Source organism: Vanellus vanellus (assembly GCF_965231255.1).
Source record: "Vanellus vanellus genome assembly, chromosome: Z".
NCBI classification, from domain to species: Eukaryota; Metazoa; Chordata; class Aves; order Charadriiformes; family Charadriidae; genus Vanellus; species Vanellus vanellus.
In genome coordinates, this window is record NC_138908.1 from 16293361 (window position 1) to 16312148 (window position 18788).

An 18788-nucleotide genomic window follows, 5' to 3' on the forward strand; every position below is an offset into this window, starting at 1 on the left:
AACAACTCCGCACGGCTGACTGCAAACATTCACACATGGTATTTTAAACAATGCATTATTTCTATGCCATATACATACACTGTCAAAATAATTTCTACAAAAATATTTACTAATTTAGGCATGAACCTCAGTATGTCCCAGAGGTAGCTGTAATGAAAGCACATAGGTAACACATTAATTTTTATAGAAAACTGGGCAGCAAGCAACGTCGAGAGCTCAGCTAGTCTGTCCTTCTGTGTTCCTGTCAAGCGTCAGCCAAACCTGCTCCAAAAACCCACACAGGAGAGACAACCCAGAGCCTCTAGAGCCTCTCCACACAACCAACTCTATGTCCTCCGAAGTCCTTACAGCTAGGAGCCTGGTCCTTGATGTCCAAACCAAACCTCCCTTATAACAACTTCTGTCCAGCATTTCTTGCCTTGTATACTACAGCCATGAAGAGCTGTTTATTTTCCTTTCTCTTTGCAACTATTTCTGCAGCTAGGTACCTTTGCAAGGCAAGGTGCTGGTTACTTTAGCATGTCAAAGAGGCTTATTTTGGGCATTTGCTGACAGCAGAACAGAAAGGACAGCAAAAAATGCTTAAGGTGGCAAGTCTTATCTAGTCTTTCCAGTGGTTATTCTCACCCCTTTCCTAACAAAAAAACAGAAAAAAAGGTAGTGCTCATCACATGAAAAACCAGCTCTTTTCAAAAGAGCACTGGAAATCACTGCTAGAATAAGAGAAAACAAGATGTTCTCTTATTACCCCTCTTATTAAGGAAGGGAATGCAAACATTTGTTCAGTCCAGCCACTTTCCCCAGGGTTACCCTGAAACGCAGCAGGGATCTCTGTTTTCTGGTGGATCACCAAACCAAACTGCTTTAGTCCAGGACACGGAAAAGCTTCCAAAATTCCCATTTTGGTTGCCAGGATTCATAGAGATGTCTTAGCTTCCACCTTGGTCCTGCCAGGGCTCTCAGTCATGAAACAGCAGCACTGGTTTATGAAGAGGCTGGTTACAAGCACTTGGGGAAGGAAGACAGGCACAGAAGAGCTGAACGTGGAAGAATCTACTTGCTCAAATTAGTTTAATAAAAGTAGAGCCATGCACACAACAGCAAGGATGCCCATTGCAGGAGGCGTAGCTACTGCAGCATACTTTAAAGAGGGAAGGAGGAAGGACAACTGCCTATAGATGGACGGAGCACAACAAACAAGAAATCTAGCGAAGCCAGGGAGTAAATCAAAGCTTCAAAGCTGTTATGCAAGATGACAATAACAATCTCTACTTTCCAAACAATGAATCAGTGGGACTTAAAGGGCATATCAGCACTGAAACAATTCAGGCGAAGTCAGTCTATCAAAACTGTACCAAAACAAAGTTTTATTTTGGTCAAAACTAAGTAGGTTATTTCTTCCTCTCTTCCTGCTATTTCACAGCATGTGCCTGACATGACAGAAGCCAAAATACAGGCTTAATCCTAGTGCCTCTGCCCTTTAGGGGCTTTTTCACTTGCCTCTAAAGTTGTCCTTAGTCCTGCAAGCAGGCTATTTTGTTCGGCAGGATTGCCTTTGCATTCACTAAAGAGATCCATTACTAATTAGAAGACAATAGCTTTAAGGAAATGCCCACAGGGTAATTAGTCATAGATTGGAAAAAAAGACTTTTAAAAAAAAAACCAAAAACCACTCAATCTTTTTAAGTTATTACATAAAACACATTGCTATCAGACTGCTTATCAGACAGGATCGTTCAAGCTGACAGAGGAGATGCTATTTTCATGAGTAACTTCAAGCAACACTCTTTTCACTGGTAGTTTGTGGGACCTAACTTTTACATTCGTTACACAGCTTTGAGCTCCTTTTCCGTTGTAGCAGCTTGCCAACACAGACACATTTAGCTTTTTTGTTTAGGACCATGACCACAGGCCAGCCTGAATACTGTGACTGTTCACTGAAAGGAATGCTGGATGCAGTAAATGGACCTTGCCAGCTTATTTCCCAATTCAGCAGAAACATGCAAAGACCTGTATGCAATAGTGGTGTGCTCTCTCAGACAAAAACACAACCTAGTTTAAGTTTAGAAGTCTGTTGTGCAATGCTTGCTAAATGTCACCAGGAAAGTTGTCACTAGAAGCTTTGGTCTTCCCAGAACATTTCAAACAACAGCAAGACAGGAATGGAAAAAGCTCTGAAAGAAGTCATGCATTAAAATCGACCTCCTCTCTCACTGCGGTGAGAGAACTTGGGTCTTTGCTTGTCTTACAGTTCAATGAGACCACATTGTGTATCATCTTCCTCTGAAAATCCCGAAGAAATAAGAAACTCATTAAAGTTTTCCAAACACTTACTGAGCATCCTTATAGATCACTTGTACTTGCCAGGTTCTCTCTCTCTCCAGGACTCTCCAGTCTTACCAACTAACCAGCCTTACCTGCCTCTGCTTTCAATGGATACACCAGTATATACCCTGTCTGATGAAAATGCAGATCTGCACACCCCCCCACCCCAGCACAATGCAAATTGTGTTGTACTCCGTATTTCCAGAACTGCATATGTGAGAGCAAGTTCTGTTTATAGGTATAGACACCCAAAAGAAATGTTTTTGTAACATCTGAGCTCCGTAATTTCAAGGCAGCACATTTGAAATTGCTATTCATTCGTATTTCATATATGCTGTTAGGAAATAACATAGCAACAAGCCAAGTGAAAACAAGACAAGCTGCTGAATAACAAAGCAGTCAAATGAGTTCAATGATATACTTGAACTGTCAACCACAAAAGCACCAATTTGGTTCTGGTAGGTTTACTTGAATGGTGGTAGCCTTACAAAGCACCTGGACATATCTTTCTCTCATCAGTAAGGCTGTAAATATTCTGAATTCTAACAATGAACTCTACCTTGCTTCTCCATCTTCGCAGGTACAGTAAGCCCAGTACTGACAAATGAACTAACAGAAAAACTTCACCTGTCAGAAAAGCACCCTTCCCATCCTCCCACCTCCTGACTTCACGAAGAGCGGGTCTCCTAAATCCTGCTAAGCAGGCAAAGCTAGAATACCTACAGATGGAGAGATGACAAAGGCACCTATGCTGTGTGATCAGTTCCACCAGACCTTTGCTCTCCAGGGAACACATACCAACTGCCCAAGCAAGCTATACCACAATAGCAAAAGTAGTCATCTCCCATTTGGTCAAGAGGCTTTTCTAGGTTATAACTATATCCAGCAGAACACCTGGACACCTTACAGCTGCACCTATACAAAGAAGAGGGGTCCACCCTCTTCACTTAATATGCTGCGGTCCACTCTCCTTCCATGTTGTACAGTATGGCCAATAACAACGTGGCATGGCTGAATATAGGCTTCAGTGAAACGAACTGGTTGGATGGTCACATCCAAAGGGTAGTGGTCAACAACACAATGTCTGGATGGAGACTGATGACATGTGGTGTCCTTCAGGACTCCGTACTGGGACCAGTACTGTTCAATATCTTCATCAGTGACATTGACAGTGGGATTCAGTGCGCCCTCAGCAAGTTTACAGACAACACCAAGCTGAGTGGTGCAGTTGTGTCACGAAATGTTAATTTAGGATCCTGCACAACTTTGAGGTAGCATCAATTTAAGGTTTATTAACACAGGATTAGGTGGTATGATTTTTAACAATACTTAATTATCAGCCAACGACCAAAGCGATGTAACAAAATCTTTTATAATCAACAGAGTGACTTAGTTAAAGATTCAAAAATGGCAAGGTTGACCTGAAACTTATAACAGCTTCCTAAATCAAAGCACACACACACAAACAGATATAGAGGTTAACCTATATAATTAAGAAGTTTCTCTTTTTGCAAAAAGGAGTAAATTATTGGTACCAAACTATCTTTGAAACCTCAAGAAATCCAGGAGTAAGGAATTACTCTTTTTCTTTCCTCAGCATTTGTCAGCAGATGACCTCTGAAACCCTCATGAAATCTATACTTTAATATCCTCAGAAAATCTACCCTGAGAGGTGACCCAACTCAGGGAGAGACACTGGGCCATAGCCTGCTGTGATGCCAGAGAGCTCAAAGGGTCTCACTTAGGATCGCCATTTATAGGATCGCAAGATTCTATACCTTCCAGAGTGGGCTACGATCCAGGCAACAGGAGTTTCAGGCACAGTTAAGGAGTGCCTAATTGTCCTAACTTACTGTACTTGTAACTAGGACAAGAAAGTACCCAATTGTCCAAACTCGGCACCTGCAACCAAGATAAGAAAGTGCCAAATTGTCCTAACCCACTGCATTAGTAACCAAGACAAGAACACAATGGTAGCCAGTCCTAACATCGCAACATGGCCCAGGGGGGTCTGTACCACCACAGGTTGACACGTCTGAGGCATGGGATGCCATCAAAGGGAGCTGGACAAGCTCCAGATGTGGGCCTGTGTGAACCTCATGGGGTTCAACATGGCCAAGTGCAGGGTCCTGCATGTGGGCTGGGGCAACTCCCAGTATCAATACAGGCTGGCAGATGAAGGGATTGAGAGCAGCCAGGAGAAGGACTTGGGGGTACTGGTCGATGAAAAGCTGGACATGAGTTGGCAATGTGCGCTTGCAGCCCAGAAGGCCAACTGCACCCTGGGCTGCATGAAGAGAAGCATGGCCAGCAGGTTGAGGGAGGTGATTCTGTCCCTCTACTTTATTCTGGTGAGACCCCACCTGGAGTACTGCATCCAGCTCCGGAGCCCTCAGCATAGGAAAGACATGGACCTGTTGGAGCGGGTCCAGAGGAGGGGCAAAAAAGTGATCAGAGGGCTGGACCACCTCTCCTATGAGGACAGACTGAGAGAGTTGGGATTGTTCAGCCTGGAGAAGAGAAGGCTCCAGGGAGACATTTCAGTACTTAAAAGGGGCTTATAAGAAAGATGGGGACGAACTTTTTAGTAGGGCCTGCTGCCATACGACAAGGGGTAATGATTTTACACTGAGAGAGGGTAGATTCAGGTTAGATATAAAGAAGAGATTTTTTTATGATGAGAGTGGTAAAACACTGGCACGGGTTGCCCAGAGAGGTGGTAGGTGCCCCAACCCTGGAAACATTCAAGGTCAGGCTGGACGAGGCTCTGAGCAACCTGATCTCACTGAAGATGTCCCTGCTCATTGCAGGGAGGTTGGGCTAGATGTCCTTTAAAGGTCATCTTTAAATGATCTTCCAATCTAAACTATTCTGTGAAATTCTGTGAGAAAGGCAAGTTCTGCATAGACTTCACTTTCTCCCTCTTGAAAGACAGCTGGATCAGACTTCCAACCTGTGAAACGAAGGTGGGCACAGAATTTCGAAAGTGTGCAATTTTAGCACAGAACAGGTCCCCAACACTGCGAGCTTTTTCTTCTTCAGTCAGATGAAAGATGGCTAGTGCCAAACCCACATTCAGATCCAGAAAGCACCAACACCTTCTCTTTTCTTGAGGTTTAGGCCAAAGACAGGACAGTGCCCTGGGACAAGGCATTGGTTCACTGATAGAAAACCAGGAATCTCCAAGAGGGCTACAACATCAGAATAGAGCTCAGCAGCTCATCTCCTGACAGGTCCCCCAAAATGATCCGCCAGAGGAAGAGGCAACCCACTCACTATGTGGAATTGCACAGGGAGCCTGGAGGAACACAGTTTTTGCCCTCTGTCCCCCGAATTCATCTTTCCACTGGGTTGTTCTTGCATAGTAACACATGTCAGCCATGTAACACAGTTGTAGCTTTTTGCAGAGTCTTCCGGACTGCAGCCTTCACACTGCTAGACAGGGTCAAGCCAGCTTGAAGTCTGATACAAAAACCTCTAATAACCCACACTGCACCTGCAGTGAAAGGCGACAGCTCCTAACACTCTTGAAGGGAGAAGAGACTTCTTCCAGTGACACCCAGCTCAAAATTTCAGCAAGATGATATGGGGGTAAGAAGAAAAATCAAGTACCAGATACCACTACAGACAAGCCTCTTGAACACCACCTAAACATCAGCCTTTCCCCCTGGCTCTGTCATAAGCTGAAGCCTGTTCTGTCTTCTGCTGCAGATTGCCCATGCAATCAGCTGAACTACAAATAAAAAACAGCGGCTGGTGCTAGCTCTGCAGCATCTTTAAGTGAAACAGGACAGCAGGGGTAGAGAAATGTAATGCAGGTGTAATGGTTAAAACCAGGAGAGTGACAAGGAAGACCCAGCCAGACCACAGAACCACCTACTGTAGGACATGCACACCAGCATCATAATGCTAAAGACATGGTACTTAACTCCCTGCAGCTGTTGTTTGCAATAACTTCTCCAATTCACTGCTTTCAGGGTGATGCTTTACAAAGAGAAACTTTGTCAATTGTTTATCAGCAGTCTCCAGCTGACTCACAGCTACAGCTTACAGTATTCAGAACAGAGTAACACAACAAAAACCACAAGGCGGTCTGGCCCAGCCCTCAGTTTTAAGGAAAATCCACTAAAACAATTTGACATTTACTGCAAGCTTCCTTGTAACTAAAATTTCATCATGCTTAGGGAGCCTACATAAACCCTGCAGGTTTCCAGCCCCCACAAACATGGCCTCCTGCATCACTATCACTGGTTGCCCAGTACAGCACATATAACCTCACACACCGCAATGTCAATGTCATACTTCAACAACTAGTTTCTGAAAACCCAGGCGAACACAGATGTCCACTACAAAAATCAGTCCTGTTAACACTTCTGCAATTTTAGACATATTCAAACCAAAATGCATCCCCACTTATGAAAGGGAAATAACAGTAGACCATCTTCAGCTTTGTAAAAGAAAAATTTGAGTTACACTTAAGTAAAAAAGGCGGATCATAGCAGAATTTAATGCACGGTAGGTCTTCATAAGCCATGATGGCTTTTGGGCAGAAGACTATGATGTTGACACAGTTGCCTGGAATCCCTCACAGTACTCAAAGATTTGCAGACATTCTCAACACTACAGCATTCAGAGCAGCCACAATGTAGTCCTGCGCCTATGGGGTGCATCACCAGGGGCACACAACATACACCGCACATGCATTCCGCATGCACAGAGCCTCCATCAGTTTGCTCAGTGCTTCTAGGGGGGTAAAACCCCAAGAATATCTTGCAAAACACGCATAAGCCTTTGAATGGACCAAGGAAGGAGAGACAGGCAGCACTTTACTTAAAACCTACCTCCTCTGCTCTGTGATGTAACCAGTAAGCAGGAGGGTTGCAATTCCTAGGAGGTGCACTTGCTTCCACCCTGCCTCTTAAAAACTGAACACAGAACACAAACATTTAACAAAAAAATTCTGAAGAGACTAGAATAAAAACTACTGCTAATCTTGGCTACAACAGCATCCACTTACCTCCACAGCACAGTTATAATTTTAAAAGAAAAGCTGAGTACAATTAAAATGTAGGCCAAGTTACTAATATATGTAACCCCAAGATAAGTGTTCATCCTCTTTTAACTTGGGTAATCGCAGCATTATCTAGGGCATCTCAACATTTCTTACCACCACAAAACAAGTGAAGGAAAAAACCTCCAACAAAAACACCCCAGTTGCCATGGCAACCTCTACCTCTCATTCCTATAGGGCTTCATTTCCAAGCTGCATCACAGACAGAAGTGTACAAAAACTGTTGGATTTGATTGAAAACCAGAGCCAGAAAGAAGGGGGGGGGGGGGGGGGGGCAGGGGTAAAAAAAAAGAGCAAAAAGCAAAGAAAAGGCATCCTGTGCCAGCTGGGTAAGTACATTCAGCATTTTCTCCAACGTGGTTGCTACGAGGGTATTGACATGGCCAGGAAACTGAAGGCACATGATTCATACAGTGGTGAATCAGAAGAAAACAAAACACTCACAAGGCACTAGTTCCAGAAAGGCTGGCAAACTGAAGGTGCTGTGTCTGAGCTACTTTCTTTTTTTTTTTTTGTATCACCATTCTTAATTTTATTATGAATTTCAAGCATTTAAAAAAGATTCCTCTTAAGAAAGACTGAGGAAATCAATTCTACCACTTAGGCTTGAGTCACTGATGAGGCCCAGGACTATACTTATCTTGAATTTAAAGAACAGTCACTTTCGCATGAGTAAGATCATATATAATTCATAGAAGCTGAGCATTTACATCTATCTGGAGAACAGAAGCCTGCAATGTCAAGCTATATACAGCACTTAGGAGTACACTTCTGAGGTGCAATAGCTCTGTTCACAAAACAGCAGAAGTCAAAATCTACCCCTAAGAAACTATAAAACGTTCCTAAAGAGGGACCAAATGATCTCAAGGTTTTGTTTATTTTGTTTTGCTGTGTTGTTTTTTAATCATACTGGCAGGGCAAGTTCTTGTAGCATTTGCTCTTAATTTATTATGTAACATAATCAGCTATTAATTTATACACATGAATTACCAACACATGCTGAAAGGTTGTTAAGGCTTCCCATGAGACCATAGTTAGAAAAAAAGTTACACTGAGCAAAAGTACTGAATAAGTATAATAATAAACTCCATTATCTTTCCAGACTTGGGAAAAGAAAGGGGAGGTGGATCTATTTTTAAAATAATCTATTTGCTCCTCCAAAAGAAGAAGTGCTTGAATGAAAAATACAATAGCTTCAAGAAATTGTAAGGCATTTGCCAGACAGGAGCTATTCCAGAGCAAAGAGAAGATAAAAGGAACAGAATATGAGAGTTCAAAATCAATAGAGACACAACGATACTTAGCTGTTTTAAAGGGCATTTTTAACACTACAGTATTTTTACCTCCTACTTCGGCCTGTTTCTGAAAAAGAATTTGACTGAGGAGCTCTGATAATCCCAGGTGCTGCTGGGAATATGAGGCACTGATTAACTTCTCTTCTTCACGAGAGAAAGTACAGGCACGTAAGTCAATAGCACAGAAACCAAAGCCGGAACCGTTCCACTTCTTTTTGTTTTTAAGGTTATGTCTCTGCTGTCACACCTCCTCATTTTGGGGCCACATGCTCGGTTTGTCACTCAGCATTTCTATTTGCAGAGTTAAGTTTCCCCAGCATCCAGACAGAGGGCTGGAGCATCAAACATAATTGTAAGCACCATTTTCCTCAAGTTTCAACCCCTTCTAGGATAATGAGGTTGTGATTATTTTTGGCAGGGCTGCTGTTACCACCAATGACAACTCTCCAGCAGTGAGTGCAGACACACTGCTCACATGCACACCTGCCAGCCACAAGTGTCTCAGTGCAGTACTATGCCACCAGTATATCCAATGGCACCTGTGGCCATCCAAAATTTGTGCACCAACATCAAGTGTCCTGAGACTTGAAAATTCTCTATATCCAAACAGGTTTGAAATCAGCTTTTCCAGTCCTCCATATCAACGATGTTTTGAGAAGAGATTTAATGTGACAAAGCAGTTTTTCCTAGGTCATGCTACTCAGCCCACACCTTTGTTTCAAGTCTAAGGGCTTTTTTTTCTACAGCAGATACATTCCAAGATTGTTGGTCCTAAGCAGTTTCCCATGCAAATTTGTATGTGTGATGATTTGTACTCATTCTGGCATCCTAACTAGATTCTGAAGAAAATATTTCATCTCACAAAAAGCATTTTTCATTCTGAAAGAGAGCATCCACAGTCTCACACGGGACTAGCCTTTTCACTTTATGTTCAGATCCTTCTCTCGTGCCCTCTTCATGCTTAGAGGAATCTTAGCAATTTCCTTGTATTATTCTGCCTTCTTTTGAAGCTCCCAACCATGCAATGATTTCAGCACTGAGGAAGTATTTTTGTTTGAAACACTTACGGAACTGGTTAGTGGAGTAATCCTACGCTCGCTGGTTAACAAGGTGTACCAGTTCTTATCTCCACACGCTGTAGAGAAAGTACTGCAGAAAAAGGACAGACTCATTTCCTGAATTACATTGTAACCAAGCAAGACATTCAAATATGACACATTCTGCCAAGAAGAAAGAAATGCAATGAGGAACAGAGATTTTTTTTTTTTTTTTGCTATACATTCTTGTACTTAAACTGAGAGTCCTATTTCCTAGCCATCGTAATCTAGTACCACCCTGCAAAACAACACACTGCTCCTAGATTAACACCTCAAGTTCAAATCATTCGGTTTCTCCCAAGCACATCTATTTAGCAAAGTATTTGGAATGTCTCTAGCAGTCTTCTGTATGTAAAACCTCCAGGAACGGATTAAACTGTGGTCAAATACAGTAATTTTTATTGTCACTTTTAGTTGCTTTAGGTCTTAAACAACGTTATTTTTACATAGCAAGTCTCATGGCATTTACGTCATACAAGTGGTATTTAAGAAGAAGCCAAGCAGGTGAGCAATATCAGCAGTCTAGATTCATAACCCTAAACATACTTCCAAGTAAATCACTCATATTCAATTTTAAACAGATAAAAAGCAACAAACATACATAAAAATACATGTGTTCTTCACATGTGCATATGTATGTGAATATATGTATGAATATATACACACACATGCACACACCCACATTCTTCCAGAGCCAAGTAAATTAAAATAAAAACAGGAAGTGGAATTAGGAGTTGACTGTACTCTAGTGAATAACAAACCTCCACAAGTGAGACAACAGTAGGCAACAATATGGTTTAAAAGGAAGAATACTGTGGTGGCACATTTAGAAAAAAAAAAAGTACACTTCCACTTAGTTCCTTATCACATTGTGATATATAAATCTTAGTTTTTGCTCTCTGTTTGGGACTGTTTCCTAACAGTCCTCTCTCAAAACTGAAAGGTGCTATTAAAAAAATAGTCTGACTGTAGTCACCTGTTTTCAATAGGTGTTGCAAAAGCAGTTTCACCAAAGCAATTTTCCTGAGCCAGCTCAGAATGGCCCTAATGAGCAACAAGTAGCCCAGAAGGAAGACAGTTTGAGCTGATGAAATGCAGTGCTAAAAAACAACTCTGGAAGAAACCAGTGACATAACCAAAAAGCAAAGGTCATCCAGGGACAGCTTGACTCAAAGATAATCCAAAGCTGCCACCTGAGAAAAGAACTCTAAAATCAGGAAGAGAACCAGGTTTCTATGGGATAGTTAGCAGAAAAGCAACATTATGGATGAGTTATAAAAAGCACATAATCAAAGAGGAGAAAACAGAGAAGCAACAGGAACCCTGCCCAGAGGGAACCCACTGGAAACAATACAGCAAAATTCCTTATCCCTGGACTTGGGATTCCAAACGGAGTGGGCAGGATCAACAGAAACATCTGTTACAAACTGCCAAAAGGACAATGACAACTAAAAAACCTTGCATGTCATCCTCCACAGCCCTATATGCAGGAGACCACACCTCAAGATCAGCACCTACACTTGGGTAATAAATGCCCGCTGTACATAACACATCCCTTGTTATAAAGCAGTTGTCAATGCACAGTGCTTGTTCAGTGGGTTGTGTTTGTGGTTTGTTTTTTTTTTTTTTTCACATGGAAAACCCCAGGATACTGTCTAATGGTATCCAGTATTCTAGTGAAATAAAAGTAACGTCACTACTAAAAAAAAAAAAAAAAAAAATGGTAATGACTAAAACTGAAGGACAGTAATCACCGAGAGAAGCGCGTTGCTGAGTAAGATGTCCTATATCCTATTTTAATACAAACTTCTACATCTATAAAGAAGGAATACACACCACCTCTAGAGAAAGGGGAGTTGTTACCAAAATGTACTGGTTCCCAAAAAGAAACCACCCTTGAACCAGGGGGAAACACATCCCTAATGCAAACAAACATCACAGAAAGTAAGAACAGGCAAGTGCTTCTGCACCCACGGATTACTGAGCTCACTTTGATTAAAACTCTACTCAAGTTTTAAAGAAAATGCTGTTAAATGGCTCAGTACAGTGCTTAGGGAATGTTTTACGGTGAAAGCCTTAGAGTGCAACGTCCTTTGTTTATCAGAAAGAAATAACTAGTCAGGCATTTATCTCCCACACAACTGCAAGAAAGAACAAAAGGCTTTTTAGATGCTTAGCACAGCACTGTGAGAACCATGGTCTGCGCGAAACTTCGCAGAGGGAGACTGAAAAATTTTGTAGTGAGACGGAAAGAACCAGCAGGTATTAGCTTACAAGATGGCTGAGGAACACCTCAGCATATGAAGTCTACACAATATTAGATGAAAGATCATCTAGAGAGGAAACCTGCAGAGAGCAAGCCGCAGCCACGCCAGACCATGATGGATTGAAGAGCACCTTTATTGCTTTCATCATTTATCACTGAGTCAGACTGAGGCAGTAACACAGATGAGATATGAAAGTGCTGTGCAAAGCTTGGTATTGGATTGCTGGCTTTAGCAATTTCTGTGGTAAGTTATTTCCTACATAATTGAGTCTGGACTGAAATTTGGGATAACAGTATCAACACAAAATACAGCTTCCAGCTCCAAAAGCTGTGTGCATTCATGCAGAGCACCCTGTCCTTTCCTCTCCAACACTGATGGTGACAATGATACTGTCCTCCCAAGCACTGTCAGAGGAAGGCGGGGCAAAAGAAAAGCATAAATTCTCCAGTACAAAACGGATTCTCCTTCAAATCCACACCAGTAAGTTGCACCTTTCAGTGTGTCAGTCAATCCTCCAACCATTTTTCCCAACACATGTTTCAGCTTGACCAGAACTGAGCTAGGTTTCTGTGTCAGGGTTTCTTTTGGGGAGTGTTTTTTGGGTGGGGTTGTTTGTTTTTTTTCCTTTTTTGACAGTCTTTGCGTTCGTTCCCCAGATGGATTCAGAGTCACACAGCTCAATGTAAGTTTTAAATTCAGCAAAGTCACACCCACTCAACAACACCCCAACCACAAACTCACATTGCATCTCAACATCAAACATCATTGCACGGAAAGGCCCTGCCACTGACAAGGAACCCACCAAAGAATAAAGTGAACAAGTCTTGAAAATCCAAACTGATTGTGGGATAGAAACAAGATTTTACTGCAGTGCTACCTTCTTGCAGCTTTTATTTGTAGTTCAAAATGCCCATGAAGCAAGCAAAGCTTGTCAGAAGAAGGAAGAAATTTTTTTTCCTTTTGAACTGCAAGCATTAAGATTTTCTGGGGAATCTCATACATCACTCACTTCCTTCAAAACTGAGCTGAACAGCACCAGCAGGGTCAAGGATGTTGCAGCTTTCCAGCTGCCTGTCCCAGCTAAACAGAAAGGATGAGAGTTCAAGGGGATTGCTCCTCATCCCTTTATTCCCTACGACTATTTCCATATCCCTAGAGAGACAAAATCCCTATTGGTCTAACTCCCAGCTTGAAACTAAAACATGCCTTCCCCTCTCTGACTCCACTCACTTAGGACAGCCTTTAAACTGAGCAGACTCCATTCAAAACACATCCAGAATGTGCATCCCCAGGCTGCTGCAGAGATGCTGCCTCCTACACCACCCAGGCACTACGTGGCTTGCCCATGTCTGGGGCATGCCTGTATGGATCACAGCAGCTTTATGGCTGTCTAAGTCAGAGATTAGTGGCATAAACATCACTCCAATTCACCATTTACATTTTATTCTGGAAAAGCCGCGCTGTTGTCAGCCAATATCTAAACCAGATCAGGAGAAGGAGGGATTTCTGCATCTTGGAACAAGTTTGGAAGTCCTCCTTAGAATACAAAGCCTAGAAAAACAAACAAAAAAACCCCAAAAATACAAAAACAGAAAACAAGGATGCTCTATCCCAAAGCATTATTTGACTTCATGCGTCCATATCAAGACAAGTACCCTGCCTGCTCAAATGAGATTTCCCTAGTAGAAACAGACACAAAACATACCAAAAAGTCCCTGACAGTAGCTTCCAATAAATGCTCTAATGAAAGATATATATACACCTACAACATAAAATTGGCTAAACAATTCTGTTAAATCTGCTAACCATCTTGCTTATTACTTTTACCTTTTGCTAAAATAAAATAAACAAAATCAAGTTCACATTAGAAAGATTTATAGCACTGGAAATATTTGTAGCCCACAAAATGTACAGACCCACAATTCTTCCTACGTTGGTTTGTTGGTTTTTTGGGTTTTTTTTAAGTCTTTTATGCGAAAAGAAAAAGCACTGTGAAAAGAAATACATTTATTGATGGCTAAAATAAATCCCAAGCTCCAAATTAAAATATCTGCTATTTTTTTAGTGTATGAAATTGGTTCTTCTGTGCACTACCAGTAAGAACTCAAAATTCTTTATTTCTTATGCAGACTTCATATATTTAACATTTTTCATTTTTAAGGTGCCCACACACATGCAAAGAAACCCAGTCACTTACACTGGCTCTTCCTTGCCAAGCCTGAGGAAATCCAAACCCACTCAAAACTTAAATGACCAGGCTTTGGAAAGCAGGAGCAATATAAGAGAGTAATTGTTCATGTTACAAGCCAAACATCACTTATTCTTTCACACACACACTTATCAAAGGAAGTGACAGCTACAAAGAGTAAAGTGACAAGAAAAATAGTCATTTACCAAGGGCTTACAGAAAACAAACTTGCAGTGGGGGGAAAAAAAAGAAAGAAAAAATAAACCACAGCTGCAAGCCTGGTTGACTGAGATTACAGTAAATATGTGCGCAAAAGCTTAACACAGTGACATCTTCAGACCCAGCTGAACACCTAATCCACACAGGAAGACTACTGTCTTCCCTGTAAAATTTCAGTTATAAAAATACTTTGCCAATCTAGCAAGAGAGCTGCAATTATCCCCAGGAGTACCTTCTGTCCTGTACAAAGTGCTGGCAACAGCAGTACTGGCCCTGAACCGGAGAGGGAAGCAGCATCTTTAAAACAGAGGGATTAGGTCCAGGACACTTTGTGCCTTGTACAGAGAGCATCAGACCACCTCTTCCCTGCATTTTTCAGAGTCCACAAGAAGAAAAGGGAAGGACCACTTATACTGGCCTTCACTGCCAGAAATGTGTTAGGAACTCATTGTCCTTTCTTGCGTTTTTGCTACACAGCCATGTAAGCCACAGGGGCATGGGCCAGGCTGCTGAGTAGTTGGTCAGTTTATTGAAAAACTCCATATCATTGATGTTTCGAAGGTGCCTTTTTCCAGGGGCCAAAAGCACGAACATAATTAAAACTCAGATCTGGGTCATTTAGGCTGCACAACCACTCAAAATAATGATAGGCAGGAGCTTTTTTTCTTTTTGTTTTCCTTCTTTCTTTAACTGATGGAGTTTTCCCATCAGCATGCTCAGTTCCCTTCAAAGTTTGGAAACTTTCTGTTTCAATCAAGACCAGCTTCAGGGAATGTCAACACAAACAGCATGAGGAGACTGAACACTTTGACCCACAGATACGGAAGAGAAACCATTGCAAATTCACCTAGAAACTGGGCACTCAACAGCTTCATTTTGAAGCCCATAGGTGGTTTATCAAAAGGAGTCCAAACAAGGACAACATCAGCTCAGCTGCAGTTACATCCACAATCCTAGTCTCTCTGGGGGAAAGAAAAAGGACATAGCAATTAGCTACCGAGTTTTTCCAGTCTACTGCAAACATTTCCTTCACTAAAAGCTGGGTAGGTTATTTTTTTACTTTTAATCAGCCTGGCACTCCTAGAGATCACTCCTTTATTACTTTCTAAAGAACAATGATCAAACTCCATTAGTTAAAGCAAATGTGACATGGAGGCAATTATTAAATAGAATTTACTTAAAATATCATTCAAGAAATCATATTAGCATTTATTAAATAACTCAGAAAGAACAAGTTGCCAAGCTATTCAACAAGGTACAAGGCTGTACATATGGCTGGCAAAAGCAGACACTGTTAGCAAATGACCCATCAGGTATTTTTGAAATTTGTTGTTTAGCAGGAAGTTGTTGGAAAGGACATACACGACATTGAGTGTAGCTGGTCGAAAACAGACAAATGAACAACAACAAAAAAATCAGTTTTTCACCCAGAGGAGACACTACAGGGTCTTCCCCCACACTCTGAGCAGGAAACATTTCAGCTAATGAAGACTAAGAGTACTTTTCTCTCTCTCATTACCCCTCACACACACTACTTGCTTGGGGTGGAGGTTTCAGATGTAGGTTTAAAAGGGGTAATTTAACAGTGCAGCTTGGAAGTGCCCCGTTAGCACACAGTCATTAGACAGTGGTGCTAATGATCCTTACCCAAAATTCAGCCTGAAAAGCCAAAGGGGAAAAACAATTCCAGACCACAAACTGTCAGGGACATTTTCAAACTAGGAAAAGACCCTAAATTCAAGTTACAGCTATTCACTTCCTTTATATGCATAGTATGTGAATGGAAAAAAAGCGAGACAGCCTGGACGAAAGCCTTTCACATTTTCTTACCTGTCAACACACCAAAACTGCTCAGCTCTTCAAGTACCACAACTGGGACTCAAATGCCCACTTTTGTGACTCCAATAATGTGCCTTTTTTCAGGGCAGTGATATAATAAAATTAACTATGAAAGACTAGCTTTGTGCATTTTCATCACTTAAGAAACTTTCACTGAAGTTTGGGGCTTTTTTGCTGTGAGGGTAGGCAGTGACTTTCTGCCATGCAGACAGAACAACACATCTCTCCACTGAGTTTTAAGTAAGCAAAGACAAAACGGTTCTTGCGAGACTTTTTTTTGCACCACACAGGAACATGACTTCCACCCAACTTAATCCCGCACCCTCTTCACCCACAATGACGACAAAGGCTACTTCAAGCACTGCAGGGTACTTGCTCTACACCCACGGCCTTGTTTGATACCACCCGAACAATGAGACTCTTTGTACAACCCGACTCCTACAGATGTGGTCTTGGAGATGCAACTCAAGCCAGTTGGGCTGCATAGTCTCAAGAAGACACCAAGGTGTTGGTTTAGTGGTGGGTTGTTTTTTTGTTTGTTTTTTTTTTTTTTTTTCTTAAAAGCAGGACACGGAGAACCCCTTTTCCCTCTGACACCATTTGGTTTCTCTGCACCAGAGCAAGACACAATTTTGTCGCCTCCAGGAACCTCATCTGCTGTGTGGGCCAGCAAGGAGACCTTGACATTCCTTCTCCCCTCCTTGGCATCAGCCCAGGTTTAGAAGGTTCAAACTCAGGTTGCAGTTCCTCCACACCATCGGGTATTTTAGCAGCTAAGGGCAGCCCCGGGACGGATGCGATGCAAGCCACCAACCACCCCGGTGGATCCGCTTGCAGCGGATCCATCCCGGGATGGGCAGGGGCAATGCTGGATCATGGCAAACACCCCCATCACCACACTGGTTCTTGCAACCTTCTCAGGGGTTGGCCTAGATGACCTTTAAGGGCCTCTTCCAACCCAAAATCTTCTATCATTCTTGGCACAGGCAGTGCCGCACCTCCAATTTTTTATTATTATTGTTAGAATTTTTATTATTACTACCAACAATTTTATTATGGTCATAATTTATTATTGTGATTATTGGAATTATTATTAGAATGTATTATTATTATAACTTACTGATATTAACAGTAGAATTTTTAGAATTGCCATTGTTTTTAGACTTATTTTAGAATGTATTACTATTATTAGAATTTTTAGCATCACTGTTGTCGCTAGACTTTATTACGATAATTTATTACTACTACTAGAACTTTTATTATTACTATTGTTAGATTTCTTTTTGTAGTAGAACATATTATTTTTATTAATATAATGTTTATTATTAGAATTGTATTATTAATAATTTTATAATAATAATTTTTATTATTCGTGGGTTTAGGCAATTTTTTCTCTTCCCTCCTCTCCCCCCCCTTCCCATCTCGCCCAGGACGCGGCGGTCGTTCCTTCCCAGCAGGTCCCGCACGACCGACACCCCCGCCCCGAACAGCACGGCGGTGCCGGTGCCGGTGCCGGCCCGGTCCCGTTCCCGTTCCCGTTCCCGTTCCGTTCCGTCCCCCACGCCCCCAGCCCTCACTCCATCCCCTTACCCTCGCACTGGTAGCCGGCCAGCCCCCAGATGAAGTCGGTGCAGTAGTGGCAGAAGGTGGGCTTGGTGAGGGTCACCCTGCGGAAGCCGTGGCCCGGCGGGCTGCTGCTGCTGCTCCCCCCACCCGCCGCCGCCGCCACGGCGGAGCGGCCCCGCCCGCCCAGCACCGGGCTGGAGGCCGGGCTGCCGCCGCGCAGCGAGCGCGTCCCCTCCGCCATGCCCGCTCCTCGCGGCGCGGCGCCGGCCGCCGCTCTCCCTCGCTTCCGCCCGAGGCGGCGGCGGCGGCGGCGGGGGGCGGGCGGGGGCGGCGCCCCGTCCGGGCCGGGGGCGGGCGGCGCCGCGCTGCCCCCTGCCGGCCGCGCCGCCGCCCCGCGCGCAGCCCGCCCTGAGGGGAGGCCGGGGACGCCCCGCCGGTTGCCTGCAGGCCGGAGCCCCCTCCCTCAGGGCCGCCGCCGTTCTGCCTCGTTCCAGGCCCTGCTGGTGAGGTCTGGGCTTGTGCTGGTGTCCCCGCTCCTGCCGGGTGCGAATTACGCCCCGGGCGCGTAGGTTCAGGTGCGCGCTGGGGAAGGCGGTGGAAGGGCGTTGAAGAACGAGCTCCTCTGCGGCGGTGCCGGTGGTTGAAGACGCATCGGAGGTGATGGGCATGCCTGAGTGCCCCCGCCACTGCTGCCGGTGCATCGCAATCCACGACAAAGCCGCCCGAAGAAACATGGAGGCAGAGAAGAAAGACCAGCTTGTGAGAAGGTCTCCTCACAAACAGGCGGCAGGTTCAGTTTGCGACTTAAAACTGTGAAGCTTGAGAAGACCTCCCGTTTCTTACCATGGCACTGAACTGGGTGGTTTTGCTTTCCCAGCCTCGTGCAATTTTGGAGCGCACAAAGCTCCATCTCAAAATGTT

At 43.3% G+C, this 18788-nt stretch overlaps 1 protein-coding gene across 1 annotated transcript in view; it reads right to left on the reverse strand.

The window, feature by feature from the left end:
* DGKQ (diacylglycerol kinase theta) overlaps nt 1-18108 on the reverse strand; it is a gene marked incomplete at its 5' end in the record, with an annotated part of 91020 nt that extends 72912 nt beyond the window's left edge. The window contains one exon of the mRNA XM_082497516.1: nt 17892-18108. Coding sequence (XP_082353642.1) covers nt 17892-18108 — 217 coding nt within the window. The remainder of the gene's footprint in view (nt 1-17891) is intronic.
* Between the last annotated feature and the right edge of the window lie 680 nt (nt 18109-18788).